General features: G+C 34.9%; 1 protein-coding gene across 5 annotated transcripts in view; it reads right to left on the bottom strand.

Annotated features, from left to right (window-relative positions):
- NAA35 (N-alpha-acetyltransferase 35, NatC auxiliary subunit) overlaps positions 1–26,075 on the bottom strand; it is a 96,313-nt gene that overhangs the window by 22,224 nt on the left and 48,014 nt on the right. For all 5 annotated transcript variants that reach the window (XM_081279688.1, XM_081279689.1, XM_081279691.1 and 2 more), the window contains exons 12-14: positions 8,983–9,161; positions 4,262–4,321; positions 65–171 (exon numbers count right to left, since the gene is read on the bottom strand). In XM_081279688.1, coding sequence (XP_081135814.1) covers positions 65–171; positions 4,262–4,321; positions 8,983–9,161 — 346 coding nt within the window. The remainder of the gene's footprint in view (positions 1–64; positions 172–4,261; positions 4,322–8,982; positions 9,162–26,075) is intronic.

Below are 26,075 nucleotides of genomic sequence, written 5' to 3'. Positions count from 1 at the left end.
AGTGCAGAGAACTTTGACTTTTAAAAAAAAATGCATACATTATAAATTGTCTTATAACACTTACTTGGGGGAAAGCACCGGAGGACTGACAAAAGACCGAAGTGCATCTTTCACCATATCTTGCATGAGATGAGTTCCAAAGACCTTTTTATTATCCACCAGGAATGTGGTCTTAAAATAAATTTTATATGTATTAGTAATGCTGCCAAACAAGTTGACATTACTGAGACATGAGAATATTACCTTTAAATACTACAAAATACAAGCAATTAAAATATAAAAATTGGTGGAAAACTTTTATAAATCACTGAATCCACAGTGAGTACTGTTTATTCTTATGTAAGATGTATTCTGAATTTTAAAAATATATGTAGAAATAAACATACCCCTATACAAGAATTAATCAATGAGTTGACAATACTAAGGATATGTCAAATGAACCCATACATGAGGACTCCATAAGTTACAAAATATTTAATGGCTAAAAATATTAAGTTATTTGATCACTTTTTTGAGGCACTGGTGATCAAACCCAGGGCCATACACATGCTAAAAATGCTAATACACACAAACTTTGTAAAAATAAAAAAACATATATTTATAAGTTTGAGTTTAATTTCCTTCCTTTAATAATCTCAATGTTTTAATGTTCAATATACCAGAACTTCTTTAATTTCCTAATACTCATTTTATTTTTAATTTACATAAATTAAAGTTCATACTTTGTACAGTTCTAGAATTCACAAATGCATAGTTGTTTAGTTTTACATTCAAGGTACTGAACAATTACATCATATCCCAAATATTTCCTCATGTGATCCCTTTGAAATCAAGACCTCATCCCATACCAAATCCCTAGTAACCACTGATCTATTCTCCAACTCCATTGTTTCATCATTTCTAAAATGTAAGATTAAATCAGTATGTCTTTGAAACTGGCTTCTTTGATGCCAATGAGGTTCATCTGCATTAGTGAGTGTATCAATACTTTATTCCTTTGTATTTCTGAGAGTATTCCACTGTGTGTATTTACCACAGTATCTTTATCCATTGCCCAGCTTAAGAACATTTGCGTTGTCTCTGTTATTGATGTTCAAAGACAAAATAGCTCTAAACAGCGGTTTTGGGGAGAATGTCAGATTTCACTTCTCTTAGGGAATCAACTAGGACGTTGCATGCTTAATTTTATAAGAATCTGATGAACTGTTTTCCAAGTAGCTAAACCACTTCACATTTCCATCAACAATGTACCCTTGCCAGCACTTGTTATGATCGATTTTTTTTTATATTAAGATAATGTAAAAGGTGGGTAGTATTTCACTGTGATTTAATTTGTATTTCCCTAACACTAATCATGTTGAATATCTTTTCACACTGAATTTCAAATTTTTCACTCATTTTTAGAATTAGGTTGTTCTTATGCTAAGCTTATTAAGAGTTCTTTTATGTGTTCTACATACAATCCTTTGTCAGACATGATTTTCTACTACTCTGTATCATCACATTTTTCATTTTCATTTTTTAACAGTGTCTTGTATAGAACAAAGTTTTTAATTCTTCATCAATTATGCTTCTGATGTCATATCTCAGAACTGTTGTTCTCCCCACACAAAGATTTTTCTCCTATCCTTCCTCTAATATCTATCTATCATTTAGACTAGGTATTGAACCCTGGGGTTCTACACCACAAAGCTGTATCTCCACCCTCTTTTACTTTTTTTTTTTTTTTAATTTTGAGACAAGATCTTGATAAATTGCTTAGGGCTTCAATACACATCTAAGACTGTCCTTGCCATTCTCTTGCCTCGGCCTCCTAGGTTGCTTACCACCCCTTGCAACACTGTGAGACAGGTTCTTGCTAAGTTGCTGAGGCCTGCCTCAAACTGAATCTCCTCCAGCCTTAGCCTCCAAGATGCTGGGATTACAGGTATGCTGGGTTGATGCATGTGTGAGATTACAAGATGCTATGATGCTCAACTCTATCCTTTCTTTTAAAAATTTCATATCTTTGGATTTTATATTTAGGTTTTTGATGTATTTTATGTTATTTTTTATGACTGTCCAAAGTGTTCTTTTTCCATTTTTGTTGAAAAGGCCATAACTTCTCCACTGAATTACCATTGTACCTTTGTCAAAAATTAATTAATCATATTACTGATCAATTACTTGACCACAGTAGTCAATCAATAAAGGATTATGTACTACGAAACTGAAATAAAATAAAGGAGCAATTTTTTAAAAAGAGGACTTTTTAAAAAGAGGACTTTCCCCTAGCTTCCACACAAAAAAGTTATTTCTATCATTTTGTCAATATTACATTTCTAGTCACATAGAGTAAGTTCTCCCATTTTCTTTTATTTTTTTCCTTTTGAATTTTCCTTTTTGTTGTTCTAGTTCTTTGCCTTTCCATATAAATTTTAGAATCAGATTCTTGAAAGCTACAAACATTTGTGCTGTAATTTTGACTGAGACTGCTCTGAGTTTATAGATCAATTTGGGGATCACACTAAAATATCAGTCGTGCGCTGGGGATGTAGGTTGATGCATGTGTGAGGCCCTGGGTTCGATCCCCAGTACCTTACACACACATACACACAGTTGTTATACTCCATAAACACATTTATTTCTCCATTTCTTTTTAAGTTCTTGGATTTCTTTGAACAGTATGCTACAATTTCTCAGCATTCAGGAATAGGATTTATATATATATTTTGACCTCATAGAATATGATTTCATTAAACTCAGCCATCAGCTCTAGAAAATTCTTTATAGATTCTTTGGCATTATACAAAGAAAAATCCTGTTGTGTAGATAGACACTATGATTTCTTCCTTTCTAACCTGTGTGCCTTTTTTTCCCCCTTGTCTTATTACATTGGCTCAGGAGGAAAACAATAATGTTAGATGTAGGGTTTTTTGTATATGCTCTTTATCAAGTTCTCTTCTATTCCTAGTTTTGCTCAGTTTTTAATAATAAATGATGCTGAATCCTGTCAAATGCTTTTAAGACTAGATTGTATGGTGAATTACACTGACTTTCAAACACTAAATCAGCCTTGCATTTCTGGTATAAAACTCCATTTGGTCACGATCTAATTATCTCTTTTTATGTACTTCTGGACGAATTTGCTAATATTTTGTTGAAGATTTTTTTTTTTTTTTGTCTGTGTTCACACACACAAAAAAATGGCCTATAGCTTTTTTGTTTGAAATGTTTGGTTTTAGTGCTAAGTTAATGCTGGCCTCATGTATTGATTGTTCTTGTCTCTTCTATTTTCTGTAAGGGACTATATAAAATTGGCCTGGGTTTTATTGGTGGATTTTTTTTTTATCTAAGAATTCAATCTGTTCAATAGATAAAGGATTATTCAAATTATCTATATCTTCTTGAATGAGTTTTGGTAGTGTCTCTGAAGAGAGACATTTTATCTAAGTTTTGGAATTATGGACTAAGAGTTATGTATAATATTCCATATTATTCTTTTAATGTGCAAAGTGTCTACAGTGATATCACCTCTCATTCCTGATGTTAATCATTTTGTGTCTTTTCTCTTTTCCTTATTATTCTATCTAGTTAAAGGTTCATCAACCTTATTGATATTTTTTCAAAGAATCTGCTTTTGATTGCATTGGTTTTCTCAACTGTTTTTGTATTTCAGATTTTACTGATTCTTGTTCTTACCTTTATTACTTTCTTCCTTCCACTTGCTGTAATTTGTTCCTTTTCTAGTTTCTTAAAGTGAAAACTTAAAATTACTAACACCAGATCTTTTTTTTCTTAACATTTAATGCTATAAATTTCCAATGAAAATTGCTTAACTTGTATCCTACAGATTTTGAGGCTATATTTTTATTTTCATTTAGTTCAAAATATTTTAATTTCTCTTAAAACTTTGTCTTTGACCTATGAGTTATTTACAAGTGTGTTGCTTAATTTCTAAATATTTGGAGATCTTTCTAGATATTTCCTCTTACTCATTACTACTTTAGTACTTCTAAAATGGTCAGAAAGTTGTTTTTGTATGATCTCCACATATTAAAATTTTAAAATTATTTAAGGCTTGTTTTATGCCCAGCATATGATTTTTGATTAGTATCTAATACTCACTAATATAATAAAGTCAATAATTCTATTAAAAAATATAATGCTAACTGTGGAATATCCTTTTAAAGCATCTTCCTTTGGTTTATCAGTCAATAAAACAATCAATACATATAATTTAATGTTTAATATAGTTATTTTGAAACTAAATGAAACTTACTTGTAACAAAGATCTTGAAAGAACACAAGGTGATTGTTCACTAAATTCACAGAAAAAGTCCTAGTAGATAGAGAAAAAGCAAAGTTATTAACAGATTAAATAAAAGAAGAAAATGAGGTCCATAAAGCACAATTTTTGAAAATGACCAACTACTACAGTTAAAACATGGGAAGGAGCCAAAGGCCATTTCTATACAAATTGCCTAATTATATCAAAGGGACAATGGATAATTTTAGAGACTAAAATCTTTTTTAGAGAATTGACTAATAATAGAATCATGTGGACACCAATATTAAATTTCAACACCATGAAAATAATATAAATAACTTAGTAAGTAATGGTAGAACTTTAGTTCCTGCTTCAACTGGATTCTTATTACTCTTTCTGACTTGGAGGAATGATCAAAAGACATGGGTTTACATACAGAGAAAAAAATATGAGAAAATACACCATAATATTAACAACTATAGATTATGGGATGGGGATGGTAATTATTTTCATATTGCTCTGCATCTTCCAGATTTTATAGTTCATATCTTAAGTCTTGATTTGGGAATTGTTAGATATAGGTATTTGGACTTAGGAAAACTTATGGCACTACTGTAGGGTAACAGTGAAATAAAAAAATGGACTTTTCTGAGTTTCCTCCTCTTTGGTCACATAATAGTCTGACCTGTAGACTGAAAGTTTAATTCTAAACAACCCTCGTTTCTCAATTTATAACATTTTGTTCCTCAGAATCTTATCATTGCTGATTCTGTGATTACTACATATATTGTAAAAACTCAAAAACTATATCTCTAACACATAACTTTAATCTCTATCCTCACTGTCAACATCAATGATCTCTATTAAAATATTCAAAAGCACCTTAAATTCTATTTAACTAAGACTCTTTCTTCTTGTCCTAAAAAGTCCCCAATTTGAATGAATGGCAAAAGAATGCACCTAAACTTATAAGTAAGAAGCCTAAAGATCTTCCTGAGAGCTTTCTCGTGTACCATATTTTAATTTTTCACCAATATTCTACCAATTTCAGCTGACACATGGCTCCCTTAACCTCACACTATCTGCCTACCATCCTTACATTAGCACTACCATCTTTAAATTAGCAGTTTCTTAGACTATAGTTATGTATCTTCCCATGTTTACACTAGTTGCCTTTTAATCTCGTCTTTGTGATACAGCCACTGCATCACCGCAAATTAATTCAATTATACTACTACTAACCAACCTATAATGATCCTATATAAATCTCTAATAGATTTGCTCCATGATAAAAACCAAAATCTTGAAGGTGGCTTAAATAGCCATGCTTGGCCTGCTTACCTCTCCAACCTCACCAAATCCCCAACTCCTCCATCAATTATACTCCAGGCTACCAGCTTTCTTTGAGTTTTCTGATTGTACCATCCTGAGGGAAGAAACATTCAGCTTCCTTCACCAGGAACTGTCCTTCACCCTCACCATTCTAACATATATATAACTTCCAAATATTAGTTTTACCTTTACTTCCTTGATCATCTAGATCAGTTCCTTCATTACATATGTTCAAGTTCATTTCTTTCAGACCTCTATCTGGTTTGTAATTCTAAACAAAATCATACAAAACGTACACAAATTTGTATGATTATCTGACTGAATTCTCTTACTCTAGGCTGTAAGCCTTATGACAACTTAGATGATATGTTTTTGCTCCTCAAGGTATACAAGCTCTAGCACAAAGAAAATACCCAAAGATATCTAGTGAACTAATGAATGTCTTATGCTTGTTTTCATAGTTTTATCAGTATGCCATTTATGCATTTCTCTTCGTTCTCTTTCATTCCTGTGCTAGGGAGTGAACCTGGGCCTCACAAATGCTAAGTGCATGCTACCACTGGGCTATGCCTCTGGCCTCCATTTCTAAATTTCTTACAGCTAGCACATATCCCAAACAGAACACAATCCATAAAGTCTATTACTTACTACATTTAAATAAGGCACTCTTCCTAATTATTCCATAGCTTCCAAAAGTTTCATATTCTGGGTTCCTAATATTTGGGTTTCTCTTCACTAATTTCTCTACCCTCCTTCCTGCCACTGTGTTTTTCTATATTTATGCAAAATATCAAAAATACTGAAAATACAGAAAAATGCAAAGTATAAACTATCTTCCAATATTCAAAATAGTCAGTGTTAACATTTTGGTATTTGATATCTTTTTTTGGTACTGGGGATTGAATCCAGGGGCACTTAACCACTAAGCCACATCCTCAGCCCTTTTTTATATTAGAACAGGGTCTCACTAACTTGCTTAGGACCTCACTAAGTTGCTGAGGCTGGGTCTGAACTCACAATCCTCTTGCCTTGGCCTCCGGAGCCACTTGGATTACAGGTGCATGTTAATGCACAGGGTAAACTGAATTTGTCTCCATCTCTGAAAATATTCTTTTTGCCTGAGAGAACCTATAAATGGATATATATCCTTAAACAGAACATTCATAAATATAAACATTTTTCCAAGTCAATATTTAAAAAAAAAAATTTGAAGGGCTGTATGGCATATATTCTACACATACCATAGAATGGATTAGATCATAATTGGCATTGGGTTTCTGGTTTTTCAAATTACAATAATTTAACAAATACATTTTTAATGCATCTTTGCACCTATCTCAAATCATTTTATACTGAATTTCTAGATAGATAGTTGCTGGGTCAGAGAATCCACAGTTTAAGATCATGGAGATATAGGAGTATAGGAAAATAACTATTTCCCTTTCTCAACATTAAATATTATAATTTATTTTATGTGTATGGTATTGGGAATTGAACTCAGGGGTGCTCTACCACTAAGCTACATACCCAGACATATTTTATTTTGAGACATGGTCTAAGTTGCCCAGGTAGCCCTTGAAATTCTTTTGCCTCAGTCTACTGAGCATCTGGAATTATAGGTGTGTACCATCACATCCAGTCACTTTCCAATCTAGTTTATCTTATTTATACATAAGCACTCTTTATAATTTGGCATTTTATTCTAATAGTAATAGCAATAGGTTTCTGAGACAGATCTAGACTACTTGGTCCCTTTATCCTCTCTTTAACTTTTCCTGTCCTCTTGGTCTCTGCCACACTTTCCCTCCTACTACCTATATTTCTCTGTCTCAAATCTTCCTGGGATACATGGTCTCCCTTACTACACTCTCTTCAACATCCAGTACTAGCAGTCCGGTTCTGACTCTCTAGCTTCCATCTATTATGGTATGACTTTATGCTACCATCCCTCTGACAAAGCGATCCATAATTTTTCTTCCAGATATCTAGGACCAACAAGAGCCTGTCTGGGTTGAAGAAAATATTAAGAGCTACTCTGATGTGCCTCTGGTGTTAAAGAGTCAGAGTAAAAAGGAGAATGGAAGGTATAATAATGGGTAGAAGCTGAATCATTAATCACTAAATTTTAGTGTATATGAGTAACGGTAAGAACTATGGGAAAACCACTAATACTATAACTATTATGGATATTCGAGATGCAAGTATAAAGAAAATGAAATATTTGGTTTATCTATAATTGTATCTATTTCTATTGTAGTTTATGTAGACTGCTTGCTATGTCCACTAAATTTCATGTACTACAAAGATAAAATATAAATGTGTAAAAATAATTATTGTAGGTTTTATTTGATCTTTCTATAATTACCAGCCAAGTATCTGGCTCAAGGTTCTCATTATCATTCACCTGAATTACTGTCATTAGCCTACTAAGACAAAGGGGAACTTTGACTTGTATCATTTCAATGTTGAAGAACATACAATTGAAAGACAACATCATCTGGGTTTTGTAATTTTTGCTTCACCTTACCCATACGTATTCAAGTTCTCAACTCATAACTCAACATGAAGCCATTCAGAATGCCTTTCTTTCTGATCTGACAACATGTGACTATGTTGCTCATACTCCCAGAAAAGTCCTTGCTTCTACTTTTTCATTATCCAATCCTATTCATTTTTCAAGACTTAGATAAAATTCCAACTCTTAAATTATATTTCCATAGTCCAACTTACACTGATTTTTTCCCCCTTTAAAAATTCTACTGTATATATTCAGATGACATAGGTGTATGTGTCCTAGGTTCATCTCCCTAACTGAAGGGGGAAAGGTGGAAAAACAGAACCTGGGGCTGGGGTTATAGCTCAGTCCTTGCCTAACACACGTGAGTTACTGAGTTGGATCATCAGCACCTCATAAAAATAAATAAAATAAAGGTATTGTGTCCATCTACAACTAAAAAATATTTAAACTCCCAAATGTCACTTCAGACTTCCTTTGTAAACCTTAGAGAAACTCCAATTATTATGCTCTTTTCATATTAATCTAGTTTTAAATTATTTCTGATCCACTAACTATAAATGAAATTCCAAATCTAGACATTTTCATTACCTATGAAAACTTGTATATACCCCTATGAAAACTTGTATATACAATAATAATCACTATCAAGGATAGTGAATTACCTACCCTCCAAAATTTAGCTTCTGAATCTCTACAATGGACAATATAAAATCCTCATGAAAATTAAATATTATGTATGTATATGTATTCCCTCCCCACAACTTAATTATCTTATCAGGGAAAACAGGTAAGCACTATTATTTACCCTTGGACAATCAGACTCTAAAAAGTGATGTTATTAAACCAAAGTTATATTGCAGAATAGATCTAGATTTGTACTTACCAGAATACAATGTAAATTTGTTAAATTCACAACCTCACAGACAGTTTTTATTCTATCTATTAATCTTGCAAAATAGTTGACCATTTCTTCCCTTTTAATTATTTTTGCATATCGAGGGAAGGTGGGTGGAAGTAGCCTCTGGTTAACAAGGGGCTCAAAACCCATCATAATCGGATGATCTAAAAAGAAGAAAAGAAAAAGAGTTTCAATGTTTCTCTGAATTTTAAACTGCAAATGCATAAATATAAAAAGGAAAATGCCTATTCTAAAGGCACCTCCAAATTCTAACCACAAAATCTTATAAATGGATTTTACAATTTATAATTAATTTAAACACAGTTCCCCGCCCCCCCTTAAATGAGATAAACAGACTTAATAACTTCAAAATTGTCCTTTCTACCTACATAATAGTGGCTGTGGTGATGCAAGGGATTTCCATCAAAATGAACTCCAAGCCAAGAATGGGACTGTGAAGAAAGGTAAAATGGGAGTACAAAAACTTGTAGGCTTTACTTCCCTCAACTACTAAGCAACAGGATCAATTGAAATTTAGCTATGTAATAATCCAGAACAGAAGAGCAGCTATCTCAGGCCTCAAGAATCCTTGAATGCATGTCGTACAGAGGTATAATCACATAAGTCCAGGATGTTTTAAGAAAATATTATAAGAGACCTAAGGGCGAGTTCTTTTCTCCCATTCTCTGTTCACTGGTGATTTTGCTTCTCACACACAGTTCCAAATCATGTTTTTCTCAACATGAAATCTAAAATGAGGATGTAAGTCTCAGAAGTAAGAAAGGATTATGAATTTTGGAATCAAAGTTCTCCTGCTGGCTATAACCTAAGAATAAATACAATTTTAGATGTCAATGAAAAAAAAACTAAAGCTGAACAAGTACATTATTAATAATTCAAAACAAATTATCGAACCTTTAGAAGATAGAAAGAAAGTATTTTCTCCTCTGTAGTTATACGAATTTGATTTTAGAACAATGAAAGGGAATCAGCCCAAAGCAGTGGTGTATACCTATAACTCCAGCTACTCAGGAGGCTGAGGCGGGAGGATCACAAGTTCCTGGTCATGTTGGGCAATTCAGCACAATCTTGTTTCTGAATAAAATGTGAATAGTGGGGAGTAGCTCTGGGATAGAGTGCCCTGGGTTCAATCCCTAGTAGCAGAAAAAAATGTTTGTTGTAAACAAGGATGTTGGATTTGTTGGTTCGGGATTTGACAGCTCTGTGGCTCTGTGGACAAACCTAGCAAGGTTCGATAATTTGTCTATGAATAAACTGACAGATTAACAGGAGGGGAACATGTTTGTTATGTGCTTAGGCACAGAAGCCTCACAAAATTATGAGGTTCAAGGAGAGCCAGATGGTTGAAGTTTATATAGCATCCTGAGCTACAGAAAGGAACAGGAGAATGGGGTTTCTGGGAGGATGGTGGGGAACACAACGTATGGGGACATCTATGGTAAATAAAGGTAGTCTTAGTATACAGATAAATACATCTTTCTCAGGTAGTAAAGGTGGCCTACCAACCCTCAAAAGTATAGGTGCCTGTGCCAGGCACAGTGGCACATGTCTGTCATTTCAGTGTCTCGAGAGACTGAGGCAGGAAGATTGCAAGCTCGAGGCCAGCCTCAGCAAATTAAAAAGGAATGGCGATGTAGCTCAGTGGTAAAGCACCCCTGGGTTCAATCCCTAGTAGCCCCCCCCCAAAAAAAAAATTCAAAACAAAGTGACAACCAAATTATCGTAATACCCCTAAGGCACATATCATTAACTGTTTCTCAGGATCATACAAAGATGTTCCCCCAGGGTTCTTGGCGTTCTTCCTATTGTCCATTCTAAGTTGTTCCTGGTTTAAGTTACTTAGCTTTACATAAATTCCAATTTAACTGATGTTTCTCAGACTAAAATCCTAGGCCTACAATTTTCTTCTTAGGTCCAAATCTATGATTTCTAACTGCAAAAGGGAATTTCCACTTTGGTATCCCACATCATCTCAAAAGGCACAGTCAAAAAACTACCTTTATCTTGCCCCTAACACTGCCTCTCTCCCTATATCTCCTTTCTCAGTATAAAAACCCTTGATTCTTATAATCCTTAAGCTAGCAACCATGTCTCTTTTCACTACCTTATCTACTTTATCAGTCAATAACTTAAGGATTCTAAATCCTAATGTCTACCGAATCTATCCACCCTCCTCACTCCTACTGCCACTACAATAGTCTACCTGAACTGACTGCTCCTATACTAAATTAATCCTATACACTACAACTCTAATTGTTCTATTTCCTAACTTCATTCTCCTAACACAAAACATTTATTGACTCTCTATTCTCCATAATATAGATTCTTTGGTAGGGCACTGGAAAGTGCTCTAAAATTTCCTGGTACTCTTATAGAAAAAGATTTTCCATTCTAATGGAAAATTGTGTATTGTCCGATTGACTATAAGAATCAATCAACTGTAGATAGCTGAGGGGGGGGACAGCTTTTTTGCCATTTGAAATTTATTTCAACACTTCATTACTCCATATAAAATTGTGCTATTTTAAAATTTTTCATTTGAACCAGTTAGGGTATCTCATTGAATGAATTTAACAAAATTCTTATCATATGCTCATTTTTACATCTGTACGAGCAGTTCTGATTTGACCTTATCTGAAAATCACCTTTAACACTCCCTATTCCCTAAGCCAGTAAGCTGTAAGTAAGCACAAATATGTTCTGAATCTTTTCCACATACTATTTTCTCTATACATAAAATGTATTCTTATTCTTAGCCTGGAAGATTTGACACAGCAGGAATAACGTCTCCTCTTATAATACTTTGTTTACATACTACAACACTGTGGGGTTACGCCTCAGCTATATCCCCAGACCTCTCTCAGCAGTCCTCAAAGCAGAAATATCTGGCTGTGTCTCAAATACCTGGCTCATTAACAGGCACTGAATATGTGTTTGATAAAGGAAAAGATATGCAGAATGGTAGGGTGGGGTTGCAGCTCAGTGGTAGGGCTGAGTGAGGCACTGGGTTTAATCCTCAGCACTACATATAAATAAATACATAAATAAAATAAAGGTATGTGTCCATCTACAACGAAAAATATTTTTGAAAATGATATGCAGAATGCTCAAAATAAAATTAAAGATTGTACCCATCATAATGAAATAGTCTGCATTCCTGATTTATAAACCAGTGTTATAACACTTTAGAACTAAAGTAAATGACTATACAGTAAGAAGCTTCTTTACATACCACCATGAATAAATTTTGAGCTTTAATGATAAATGCACAAAATCAAGATACTTAAATAGTACATCCCACTTATTTTTCCTCAAAGCATTCTAACACATATCTAAAATTATTTCCAAGAATATTCTTTTTTTCTCCCCCTTTTGCTGGGGATGGAATGCAGGTCTCCACATATATAGAAAGCAGTCTACCACTAAGCTACATCCCTACCCCTCGTGTTCTTTCTTTTGTTGTACCAGGGATTTTATCACTGAGTACATCCCCAGTCCTTTTTACTTTGAGACACGATCTTGTTAAGTTGCTTAGGGCCTTACTGAGTTGCTAAGGCTGGCTTTGAACTTGCAATTCTCCTGCCTCAGCATACCAGGCCACTGGGATTACAGGCATGTGCCACCATGCCCTGCCCTTTTATTCTTAATACACATCTTTTCTCAAAGATCATACGATCATCTCAATAGACACAGAAAAAGCATTTGACAAAATACAGTACTCTTTCATGTTTAAAACACTAGAAAAATTAGGGATAAGAGGAACATATCTCAACATCATAAAGGCTATCTACGCTAAGCCCCAGGCTAACATCATTTTAAATGGAGAAAAATTGAAAGCATTCCCTCTAAAAAATGGAACAAGACAGGGATGCCCTCTTTCACCACTTCTATTTAACATAGTTCTTGAAGAAGCACTGGCCAGAGCAAAAAGAAATTAAAGGGATACATATAGGAAAAAAAGAACTTAAATGAGTACTATTTGCTGATGATATGATTCTGTACCTAGAAAACCCAAAAAGCTCCACCAGAAATCTTCTAGAGCTAGTAGATGAATTCAGCAAAGTAGCAGGTTATAAAATCAACACTCATAAATCAAGGGCATTTCTGTATATCAGTGACAAATCCTCTGAGACGGAAATGAGAAAAACTACCCTATTTATAATAGCCTAAATAAATAAATAAATAAATACTTGGGAATCAACTTAACGAAAGAGGTGAAAGGTCTATACGATGAAAATAAAAGAACCCTAAAGCAAGAAATCAAAGAAGACCTTAGAAAATGGAAAGATCTACCTTGCTCTTGGATAGGCAAAATTAATATTATCAAAATGACCACACTACCAAAAGCACTATACAGAGTTAATGCAATTCCGATCAATGGCATTCCTCATAGAAATAGAAAAAGCAAACATGAAATTCATCTGGAAAAATAAGAGACCCACAATAGCTAAAGTAATCCTTAGCAGGAAGAGTGAAGTAGGTGGCATCGCTATACCAGATCTTAAACTATACTGCAGAGCAATAGTAACAAAAACAGCATGGTATTGGCACCAAAACAGACTGGTAGACCAATGGTACAGAATAGAGGACACAGAGACTAACCTACAAAATTAAAATTATCTTATATTAGACAAAGGCATCAAAAATATGCATTGAAGAAAAGATAGCATCTTCAACAAATGGTGCTGGGAAAACTGGAAATCCATATGCAACAAAATGAAATTAAACCCTATCTCTCATCATGCACAAAACTCAACTCAAATGGATCAAGGACCTAAGAATTAAACCAGAGACTCTCCCTATAATAGAAAAAAAAAAGTAGGGGGGCTGGGGATGTGGCTCAAGCGGTAGCGCGCTCGCCTGGCATGCGTGCGGCCCGGGTTCGATCCTCAGCACCACATACAAACAAAGATGTTGTGTCCGCCGAAAACTAAAAAATAAATATTAAAAAAATAATAATAAAATAAAATAAAATAAAGGTATTGTGTCCAACTACAACTAAAAAATAAAATATTAAAAAAAAAAAGTAGGCCCTAATCTTCATCATGTGGGATTAGGCCCAAACTTCCTTAATAAGACTCCTATAGTGCAAGAATTAAAACCAAGAATCAATAAATGGGATGGACTCAAACTAAAAAGTTTCTTCTGAGCAAAAGAAACAATCTGAGAGGTGAATAGAGAGCCTACATCTTGGGAGCAAATTTTTACCCCTTACACATCAGATAGAGCACTAACCTCTAGGATATATAAAGAACTCAAAAAGCTAAACACCAAAAACAAAACAAAACAAATAACCCAATCAATAAATGGGCCAAGGACATGAACAGACACTTCTCAGAAGAGGATATACAATCAATCAACAAATATATGAAAAAATGTTTATCATCTCTAGCAATTAGAGAAATGCAAATCATAACTAGTCTAAGATACCATCTCACTCTAGTCAGAACGGCAGCTATTATGAAGACAAACAGCAATAAGTGTTGGTGAGGATGTGGGAAAAAGGCACACTCAGACATTGCTGGTGGGACTGCAAATTGGTACAGCCAATATGGAAAGCAGTATGGAGATTCCTTGGAAAACTTGGAATAGAACCACCATTTGACCCAGCTATCCAACTCCTCGGTCTATATCCAAAGGATTTAAAAACAGCATACTACATAGACATAGCCACATCAATGTTCATAGCAGCACAATTCACAATAGCTAAACTGTGGGAACAACCTAGATGCCCTTCAGTAGAGGAATGGATTTAAAAAAATGTGGCATATATATACACAATGGAATTTTACTCATCATTAAAAAAGAATAAAATTATGGCATTTGCAGGTAAATGGATGGCCTTGGAGAAGATAATGCTAAGTAAAGTTAGACAATCCCCCCAAAATAAATGCCGAATGTTTTCTCTGATATAAGGTGACTAACTCATAGTGGGGTAGGGAGAGGGAGCATGGGAGGAATAGACAAACTCTAGGTAGGGCAGAAGGGTGGAAAGAAAAGGGTGGGGGCAGGGGATTAGCAAGGATGGTGGAATGTGATGGACATCATTATCCAAAGTACATGAATGGGGGGGGGGCTGGGACTGTGGCTCAGCGGTAGAGTGCTCACCTCGCCTGTGTGAGGCACTGGGTTCACTCCTCAGCATCACATATAAATTAAAAAAAAAAAAATGCATGAAGACATGAATTGGTGTGAACATACTTTATATACAGAGACATGAAAAACTGTGTTCTCTATGTGTAATAAGAATTGTGATGCATTCCACTGAAATATTTAAAAAATAAAAGCAATTTAAAAAAATACACATCTTTTTCAGCCTTATACTACAAGTAGAAAATCAAATAGATACTAATACTCATGAAAACTGGATTACCATGGAAAGTAAATATTTAATGGAAAATGAATACAAAAATTTTCTATGTTCTTTTTTTAAAAAAATTAAAAAGTACAATGTAAAACAATATTAATTTCAAACAAATGAGCTATCTTGCCACTGTACTCAGCATTCCTGACCTCTTTTCACTAGATGCCAGAAGGACCCCATTGCTGACTGTGAATGAACTATGTATTAAACCATTACCAAACGTCCCTCAGAAGCCCAGTGGAGACAAATATAGCACATATTTATAATTCAATTTGGTTACACTCAGGATTTATCAGGAACACATAACCTATTAAAAAAATAAGAGTAAAAAATTCCTAGAAGTGAAGACAAAGGAAAGACTTAAAGCATGAGAAGTCAGTTAAGGGAGACAATACTAGATAGGACAAAATATGAAAAGTATCTATAACACCTGGAGGATAGAGAATTTGGTTCCTTTTCTTTGCTCCTCAGGTAAATTTTTTTAAGTACTAACTTCTCCAAATTTAGGAGGCAAAAGCAGACTTCCACATTATACTTACTCCTCCTCTTTTTGAATTAATTAATACTTAGGGAGTGAGAGGAATAGACACCTATACAAATATGCTTATCACTGGGCTGGGGATGTGGCTCAAACGGTAGCACGCTCGCCTGGCATGCGTGCAGCCCGGGTTCGATCCTCACCACCACATACAAACAAAGTCTTTATGCAGAAAGTTAGAAGTTATTGTAAGTCCCTCTCCATTCCTTGCATAAACGTAAAAATTTTCCCCGTATTTATCTAGACATTATACATACTAATAGTTAAAGCTGTTCTTAATAGCTATTGTTTAATCTCATGCAGACTTTACAATCATACAAAACATCATTAAAGTACTTGTCGAGAAAAGAGATAAGAACTAAGATATAATTTTTAATCAAACAGTTATTCATGATACAGACTACAGATGAGCATGAGAGGGGCTGAAAGCTAGAAACGAGTTTGCCTACGATTTCAAGGAAATGAAAACCATGAAAAGTAAAAAGAAGTTTATCAAAACCAATCTCTTGCTAAAATAAATTGCTCTAACACTTTCCACTTTCACATGTCTATAACACTACTTATCTCAGCCTATTAAAGTACCCTCAAACAAAGTACCCTCAAGAGGCTCGGATGCCCCTTACAATATGAACTCAGAAAAAAACTAATCACTGTTACCTAATGCATACTCCACTAAATTTTTTGAATTGTATACAGATCACACAAAATAAGTTCTAGGTTTCATTCTGATTTTACAAGTCTGTAGGTATATAAATTACTTTGGTTTTCCTGTTGAAATGAATGATTTTTAGGATTTTAGATAGGAAGTAATACTTCCTATCTAAAATCCTAAAAATCCTTCTTAGTACAAGAATGTTATGTAAGATTACTTCCTACTCCACATTAAAAGCATTTTAAAAACAAAATATGTAACTGCTATTTAAAACATTATGACACACTGGCTTAAGGTATCCCAGTTACTAAAACTCCTTAGGTCATTAACAGAAAAGTATTATACATAGCACAATGTCATTGGATAAGAGAGCTGCAGTATCAACGTGCTTTGGTGTTTTTATTTTAAAAGTAAATTAGATATCAAAATCAAAGATATGAAAATGTATCCATCTATAGAGACATCATATAGTTTTTTAAAAACACAACTTTCCAAAATTGCATAGGGAATTTACAGTTTATTTATTCAAATGTGATTCTGGATGTCCTGATCTGGTTATGTTAGTCTATACTTCTTGGTTATCTTTCCATTTATAAAAAGTTATAACATTATGCCCAGTGAAATAAGTCAGATACTAGGATGTAGAAAGCAAAGGAGAGAATGGAGAGCTATTATTTAAAGGATACATAGTTTGGGAGGATGACAAAGTTCTGTAGATAGATGGTGATGGCTGCACAACAATGTAGATGTATTGAGTACCACTGAACTGTACACTTAAAATGGTTACAAATGCTGGGCATGGTGGTGCACACCTGCAATCCCAGCTACTCGGGAGGCTGAGGCACAGAAGATCACAAGTTCAAGGCCAGCCTGGGCAACTTTAGCGAGACCCTGTATCAAAATAAAAAAAAATAAAAAGGGCTAGGGATGTAGTTCAGTGGTAGAGTGCATCTTGCCTACCATGTGTGAGACACTGAATTTGATCTCCAGTACCAAAAAAAAAATTCAAAATAAAAATTAAAAAATGAATGGTAAAATGGTGAATTTTTAAAAACAATTTCAAAACCTACATTAAAGTTGTAAGTACAGTAATTATGTACTCAAATATGTTGAGTATAATTCCTACAAAGATATACATAACCACAATATAATGATCAGAATTAAGAAACTAATACTGACCAATTACTATCACAGACCTCATTCAGATATTACAAACTATTCCAATCATGTTCTTCAGATCCATGTCAGTATTATAAATTCCATTTGTCTTTTACTCTCCTTCAGTATGGAACAGTTCAGTCTCTCCTTGATTTCTAAAATACTGACATCTCTGAAACTAACAGACCAGTAATTCTGTATACTGTCTTTCAATGTAAAGCTGGCTTGTTTCTTCATGATTAGACATGTATTGGATCTTAGAAATGTCACAGAAATGATGCAATATTCTCTTTGGCGTCCATTAGCAAAAAAATGGCTTGACTCATAACTGGTGATATAGTCTTTGATTACCTGATAAAGGTGATGTCAGACTTCTACATTATACTTACTCCTCCTCTTTTTGAATTAATTAATACTTGGGGAGTGAGAGGAATAGACACCTATATAAATATGCTCATCACTGGGCTGGGGATGTGGCTCAAGAGGTAGCACACTCGCCTGGCATGCGTGCAGCCCGGAATTCGATCCTCACCACCACATACAAACAAAGATGTTGTGTCTGCCGATAACTAAAAAAATAAATATTAAAATTCTCTCTCTCTCTTTAAAAAAATAAATATGCTCATCATTATCCAACTGTCCATTCATGTTGATATGTCGATAAAAAAAATAAAAAGGGCTAGGGATATAGCTCAGGGACAGAAAACTTGCCTAGCATGTACGAGGCCCTTGGTTTGATCCCAGGAAGGAAGAGAAAAAAGGATTCAAATTGTCCATTCATTCACTTATGATCAGAATTACTTACTGTGATGGTCACTAATTCAGATTGTGCAAGTGCCCCTTCAAGCTGTCTTCTATGTCTAATTGATATGTTACTACCAATCTTGGAGTGTTTCTCATTTCTGGTATAAGATGTTGCAGACTTACCTAGTTCTTTCCCTGTTCCAGCTAGTTCTCCAAGATGCCCTAGTTTCTTTCAGTGCTACTTTAAGGAGCAAGATCTGGATGATAAGTGTGCTCACTCTGAATGGGGTTATCAGTGCTTCTAGCCTCTTTAGAAGACAGAGATATAAAGTACATTAAAAATTATATGGGTAAGCATATGTATACACAGGTTTGTGCAGACATATAATTACATCTAAATTTCCATATCAACATATAGCTATTAGAAATGACAAGATTACCTTTATACCTCTAATTTCAATCTAATTTTTTTCCTTTGCAGACATTTGTGTAACTCAGTTCCTCAACTTGGCACTCTATAATTACCAATTCATTTACACACATATGAAATCATTCCAAAGAACACATGTAATCACTCTTTGTATTAATTTTTAGGGTTGCTGTAACAAATTACCATAAACTGGGCAACTTAAAACCACAGAATATTCATTCTCTCATAGATGATCAACATTGGTTTCACTGGACTGAACTCAAGGTGGTAGAAGAGCAGTAGTCTGGCTGGAAGCACTGGAGAGAACCTGTTCCTTGTTTCTCATGGCTATTACTGCTTGCACTGTGGCTGCAACATGCCAGTCTCTCCCTGTCTTCCCAAGACCTTTTCTGTGTTTCTTATCAGTGTCCATCTCCTTATAAAGGACAATTATGATGTATTTCAATTCTACCCAGATAATCGCAAGACCCTTAATGACATCAGAAAAGACCCTTTATCTGGGCTGGGGATGTGGCTCAAGTGGTAGCGCGCTTGCCTGGCATGCGTGCGGCCCGGGTTCAATCCTCAGCACCACATACAAACAAAGATGTTGTGTCCGCCGAAAACTAAAAAATAAATATTAAAATTCTCTCTCTCTCTCTCTCTCTCTCTTTAAAAAACAAAAAAAGAAAAAAGAAAAAAGAAAAGACCCTTTATCCAAATACAGTAACATTCACAGGTTCTCATCAGATTTGGCTTATATTTCCTTCTCTTTAAAATACTGAAAGAATTTGTTTATCAGTTGGTTTTAGAAGCACCACATAGTCATATTCACAGTTAACATCCCCAAACTAGAAGCCCAAACATTTCCCAGAAGAAATCTCTTTTACTTACTGTTGGCTATTTCTTTGGGTATTTACCTATGAATTGTCAAATAACAAGGTTATACTACTATTTGATATTATTTTAGATTTATGTATTATCTGTCACATGGAGGAAGTCAGAGACTCAGAAAAAATCTGAGGTAGCACAACGATCATATACGTATGTACACTTTAACCCCTCACCTGCAATCTAGAACATGATTCTGGTAATGACCAATACTGAGCATAGGTGTCACTATATGAGTAAATAAATGATATTCACATCTAGGCCAAACATTTTGTTTGTCTGTTTTTTGTGGGCCTGCTGCATGCAAAGCAAGCACTCTACCAACTGAGCTATATCCCTAGCCCCTAGGCCAAACTTTTGTGAACAGGGAAATAACCTTTATTTTCATATGCATTCTGAACTTAGTAACTGTCCCACTTTGTTTGCTTTGCTTCTTAACACTTAATTCAACCTGAAATCATTTGTAAATTCTCTAAATTGCTTCTCAATGTAGGTCAGCTTTCCATTATCTGCAGGTTCCAAATATATGTGGCCAACCATCCAATGGTTGTGCACCATGTAGTTATAATAAGATGGCTGCCGTCTGTACTGAATATGTACAGACTTTTTAAAAATTTGTCATATAGAGTATAACTATTCATAAGGCATTTATGTTGTATTAGGTATTTATAAGTAACTGAGAGATTATACAAAGTTTAAGGGAGGATATGTATATTTTATATGCAAATACTAATGTCATTTTATGTTTTTTTCTTTTTAGTTATAAGTGATGTGGAGTCTATTCTGACATATTTACAGAAACATGGAGTCTGTCTTGTGGATGTACACTATGTTGAGATTCACTGTGATGTATTCATATATATACACAGGAAAGTTATGTCAGATTCATTCCACTGTTTTTCCTATTCCCATCCCTTAATTCACGTGGATTTCCTTTTGTCTAATCCACTGACATTCTAGGCTCCCCACATCCTTGTTCTGTGTTAGTATCCACACATCAGAGAAAACATATGACCTTTAGTTTTTTGGGATTAGCTTATTCCACTTAGCATGACAATCCCGGTTCCATCCACTTACTGGCAAATGTCATAAAGTCATTCTTTATGGCTGTGGCTATGTACCACATTTTCTTTATCCATTCATCTGTTGAAGGGCATATAGGTTGGTTCCATAGTTTAGATATTGTAAACTGAGCTGCTATAAACATTGATGTGGCCCCATTACTACAGTACACTGATTTTAAGTTCTTTGGATATACACCAAGAAGTGGGATAACCAGGTCAAATGGGGGTTCTGTTTCAAATTTTCCAAGGAATCTCCATCCTGCTTTCCATAGTGGTTGCACCAATGTGCAGTCCCACCAGCAATGTAGGAGTGTAACTATTCCTTCACATCCTTGCCAACATTGTTACTTATATTGTTTTTCTCTTTTTTTTTAGTTGCAGATGGACAGAATGTCTTTATCTTATTTATTTTTATGTGGGGCTGAGGATCGAACCCAGTGCCTCATGAATGCTAGGCAAGCATTCTGTCAGAGCTACAGCCCTAGCTAGTTTCTTGTATTCTTGATAACTGCCATTCTGACTGAAGTGAGATGAAATCTCAATGTAATTTTAATTTGCATTTCTCTAATGTTGAACATTTTTTCATATATTTGTTGACTAATTGTATTTCTTCTTCTGTGAAGTACCTGTTCAATTCCTTTGCCTAATTTGAACTGTGCTAAGTTTTTGGAGTTCTTTATATAGCCGAAAGATTAATGCTCTCTTAGGTGCGTGTGACAGACTTTTTCCCATTCTGTAGGCTCTCTTCATGTTCTTGATTGTTTCCTTTACTGTAAAGAAGCTTTTTAATTTGATAACGTCCCATTTATTGATTCTTGATTTTACTTCTTGTGGTTTAGGAGTCTAGCTGAGGAATTCAGTTCCTAGGCCACCATTATGGTGAGTTGGACCTACTTTTTCTTCTCGTAGGCACAGGGTCTAATTTCATTTGTTATATATGGATTTCCGGTTTTCTCAGCACCATTTGTTGAAGAAGCTATCTTTTTGCCAAATATGTTCATGGAGCTTTTGTTTATGATGAGATAACTGTACTTAGTTGGGTTTTTCTGTGGGTCTTCTATTCTGTACCAATGGTTGTCATGTCTGTTTTGGTACCAATACCAGGCAATTTTTGTTACTATAGCTCTGTAGTATAATTTAAAATATGGTATTGTGATGCCTCCTGCTTTACTTTTCTCACTAAGGATTACTTGGGCTATTCTGGGCCTCTTTATTTTTCCAAATGAATTTCATGACTGCTTTTATTATTTCTATGAAGATCATCATTAGAATTTTAATAGTAATTGAATTAAAATCTGTATATCAATTTTGGTAGTATGGCCATTTTGGCAATATTAATTCTGCATATCCAAAAACATGGCAAACCTTTTTCATTTTCTAAGGTCTTCTTCGATTTCTTTAGTGTTCTATACTTTTCACTGTAGAGGTGTCATGGTTTGGATATAAGGTATTCTCCAAAAGCTCTTGTGTGAGACAATGCAAGAAGGTTCAGAAGAGAAACCACTGGGTTATGAGAGCTTTAACCCAATTAGTGAATTAATCCCCTGACAGGGATTAAATGAATGGTAACTAAAGTGGTAGGGTGTGGCTAGAGGAGGTGGGAACTGAGGGTGTGGCTTAGGGTATATATTTTTATCTGGCAAATGAAGTCCTCTCTCTGCTTTCTGATCATCATGTGAGCCACTTCCTTCCATCATATTCTTCCACCATGTTGTTCTGCCTCACCTTGAGCCCCAAGGAAGGGAGCCTACTGTCTATGGATTGAGACCTCTGAACTATGAGCCCCCAAATAAACTTTTCCTTCTTTACAGTTGTTGGATCTCTCAGCTACAACAGTGAAAAAGCTGACTTAAACAAGAAGTCTTTTACCTCTCAAGAGTCTGAGTTCCAAGTATTTATTTTTAAGCTACTGTGAATGGGATGGTTTTCCTAATTTCTCTTTCAGTTGATTCATCATTGGTATATAGAAATGCAATTAATTTTATATCCTACTTTGCTATATTCATTTATGAGTTCTAGATGTTTTCTGGGGCTTCTAAATATAGGATCATATAAATAGCAAATATAGTTTGAGCTTCTTCTTGCCTATTAGTATCCCTTTCTTTCTATTCCTGATTGTTCTGGTTACAGTTTCAAGGACTATGTTAAACAGAAGTGCTGAAAGTGAGCATCCTTCTCTTATTCCTGTTTTCGGAGGGAATGCATTCAATTTTTCTCCATTTAGAGTGATACTGGCCATAGGTTTAATGTATAGAGCTTTTACAAGTTGAGGTATGTTCATACTATTCCTTATTTTTCTAGTATTTTATCATGAAAGGATACTATATTTTGTCAAACACTTTTTCTGCATCTGAGATGATCATGTGATTCTTGTCTTTAATTCTATTTATGTGGTGAATTACATCTATTGATTTTCATAGGCTGAAGCAACCTTGAATCCCTGGGATGAAACCCACTTGATCATGGTGCATTATTTTTTAGTGTGTTATTCTATGACATTTGTCAGTATTTTATTAAGAATTTTTGCACCTATGTTCATCAGAGATATTGGTCTGAAGTTTTCTTTCCTTATGTGTCTTTGTCTGGTTTTGGTATCAGGGTGATACTAACTTCATAGAATCAGTTTGGAAGGGTTCCATCTTTTCTATTTCATGGAATAATTTGAGGAGGACTGGTGTTAGTTCTTTAAAGGTCTGGCAGAAGTTGGATGAGAATCCATCAGGTCTTGGGCTTTGCTTTGTTCGCAGGCTTTTAAATTTTGCTACTCGAAACTGATCTACTTAAATGTTCTACATCCTCCTGGTTGGATTTTGGGAAGTCATGTCTCCAGAAATCAGTCGGTGTCTTCCAAGATTTTCTAATTTATAGATTATAAAGTTTCAAAATAGTTTCTGATTATCCTCTGAATTTCAGTAGTGTCTGCGCTGATACTTCCTTTTCATCATATAAATTTTAATAATTTGAGTCCCCCCCCCTTTTCTATTTTAGTTACTTTGGCTAAGGGTTTATCAAATTTTATTTTTTTCAAGAACAAAATTTTATTTTGTTGATTTCTTTATTTATTGTTTCAATTTCATTGATTTCGGTTCTGATTTTAATTATTTCCTGTCTTGTCCAGCTTTTGCTGATTTTATCCCCCACCCCCACCCCAGAGCCTTGTGATGTAATGTTAGATTATTTATTCCATGACTTTCTATTCTTTTAATGCTTTCTATTCTTTTCATGTTATCCCATATTTCTTGAAATTTCTGTTCATAGTCTCTTAATATCTTTTCTCAATAGTCGATTTTATTTCCAAGATTGTATATTTGTCTTCATTGCCTGAAACTATCTTCCAAGGGGTCTGGTCTTTTGGTGATGCTTTCCACGGTTTTTTTAGTTAATTACTGATTTCTTCATTTTGAGGATTTCCATTTGGTTCTTTTTCAGAATCTCCTTTATTGCAGTGATTTTTCATGTCCTGTGTTTTCTGATTTCACTCTATATACTTTTACCTAGCACATCAGTTTATCCATGAACCTTCTAAATTCCTTTTCTGTTATTTCAACTGGCACAATAAACAGAAATGGTATGGTAAGCAACTGCCAACAGAAAAAACAGTAAGTTTGTAAAAGGGCTTGCTATTTCAAAAGGTGAGCAGGGAGAAGGTGGAAGATATGTAGGTTGTGATGATTATCAGGAAGAAAGAAGAAAGCAGAAGTACAAAATTAAAGGAAAAGTGGAAGAACAATAGAATTAGGTTGTTAGCAAAAGAAAGGAGAGAAAGAGAATTAAGAGAAATAAGTTAAAAACAACACACACACACACAAAACAAAATATACTCCTCAAAAAACCTTAGCCTTCAAAAGACAGAGTCATGAAAAATAACTGCCTTCAAAAAAATGTTAGAAAAGTAAGACAAATATGTACATGTACTAATAATGTCCATGAACCATTCAGCACACAATCACAATCAAAAAGAAAGAAAGGTTCTTGATGAAAAATGGGGTTGTGGCTTAGTGGTAGAGTGCTCGCCTCCCAAGTGTGAAGCACTGGGTTTGATCCTCAGCACCAAAAAAAATAAATTAATTAAATAAAGGTATTGTGTCCATCTACAATTAAAAAATATTTTTAAAAAATAAAATTAAAATTAAAAAATTAAGGAATCATTTCCATTGTGGTAGTCAAAAATTGTCAATGATAATATATGTTGCTTGTCTGTTCCCAAGTGTCTTTTTTGTTTTTTCTTGAGTTATATATTGTGCACAATAGTAGTAGCTGGAGGCTGTCACTGGTGGTGCTTGTCACTGGTTGGAGTTCAAAAATTCTTGGCTTCCCTTCTCAGCAGTTATGTGATGGAGAGCTTGGAGAGTGTTGTGAGAGGAGTTCCTGGAGGCAGAGCCCCGGAAGGGGTTTAGGTCTAGTTTGTCCCCTTGTGCTTCACTGAATGGTGATTGGTCTTAAGATTTTTAAACCAGCCCATCCCCAGAGCTCTGCTGCTGCTAATCCACGCTGGGAGTCTGCATCCCAGGAGTGTCCCCTGGGTTCCACTAGTGCACTGGAGGAGCCAATCCTTCACCCCCTCCACCACCTGCAGATCCTGCCCTTCTGGCCCTTTCCAGCCTCCTGGGCTCAGTCCCCAGTCACTCTTACCCACCCAATCAAATTCCTGACCAACCCCTGTTAGTCCCTCAAGCCACCAGACTCCAAGGGTGAGAGGGACTTGAGATCTCTTGGGTCTGAATGCCCAGTATTCCCCATGGCAAAACATCTGAATTTCTCCTGGTTTTCTATTCACACTCTGAGTTACGTGGTAGCCCAGTCTGGTTTCCAAACCCAACTTGGATTCCACAGATATGGGTGCCAGAGATTGGTCCCACAGCTGCTAGCTACTATCTGAAGGTTATCCTAGAATACTAAATACTACCCTTGAATACTAAAGGAGGACATTATATCAAACACCCAGTTATTTTATCAATTCAACAGATGGTCTTGTATCATCTTTAAAACATCTTTCCTAGGGCTTTGTGCCTTACTACAACTGGGCTTATCCTCCATATATAGAGTGCAAGTATTATCTTGCGATCTCCTTTTACCACCAGCCAGGGGATTTCCTTCATTATTTTTTTTTATGTTGTACTCTTATGTGCCTTCACCCCATACTTTCCTTTTTCTTGATTTATTCCCTTGTTTGTATGGACCCCATCTTCCAAAAGTTCTGGGAGACAAATTTTCTGAGACTATCTAAATGTCTGAAA

The sequence above is a fragment of the Spermophilus citellus genome, assembly GCF_964194105.1.
Source record: "Spermophilus citellus genome assembly, chromosome: 2".
Lineage (NCBI taxonomy): Eukaryota > Metazoa > Chordata > Mammalia > Rodentia > Sciuridae > Spermophilus > Spermophilus citellus.
This window is presented reverse-complemented; position numbering and strand designations above follow the sequence as displayed.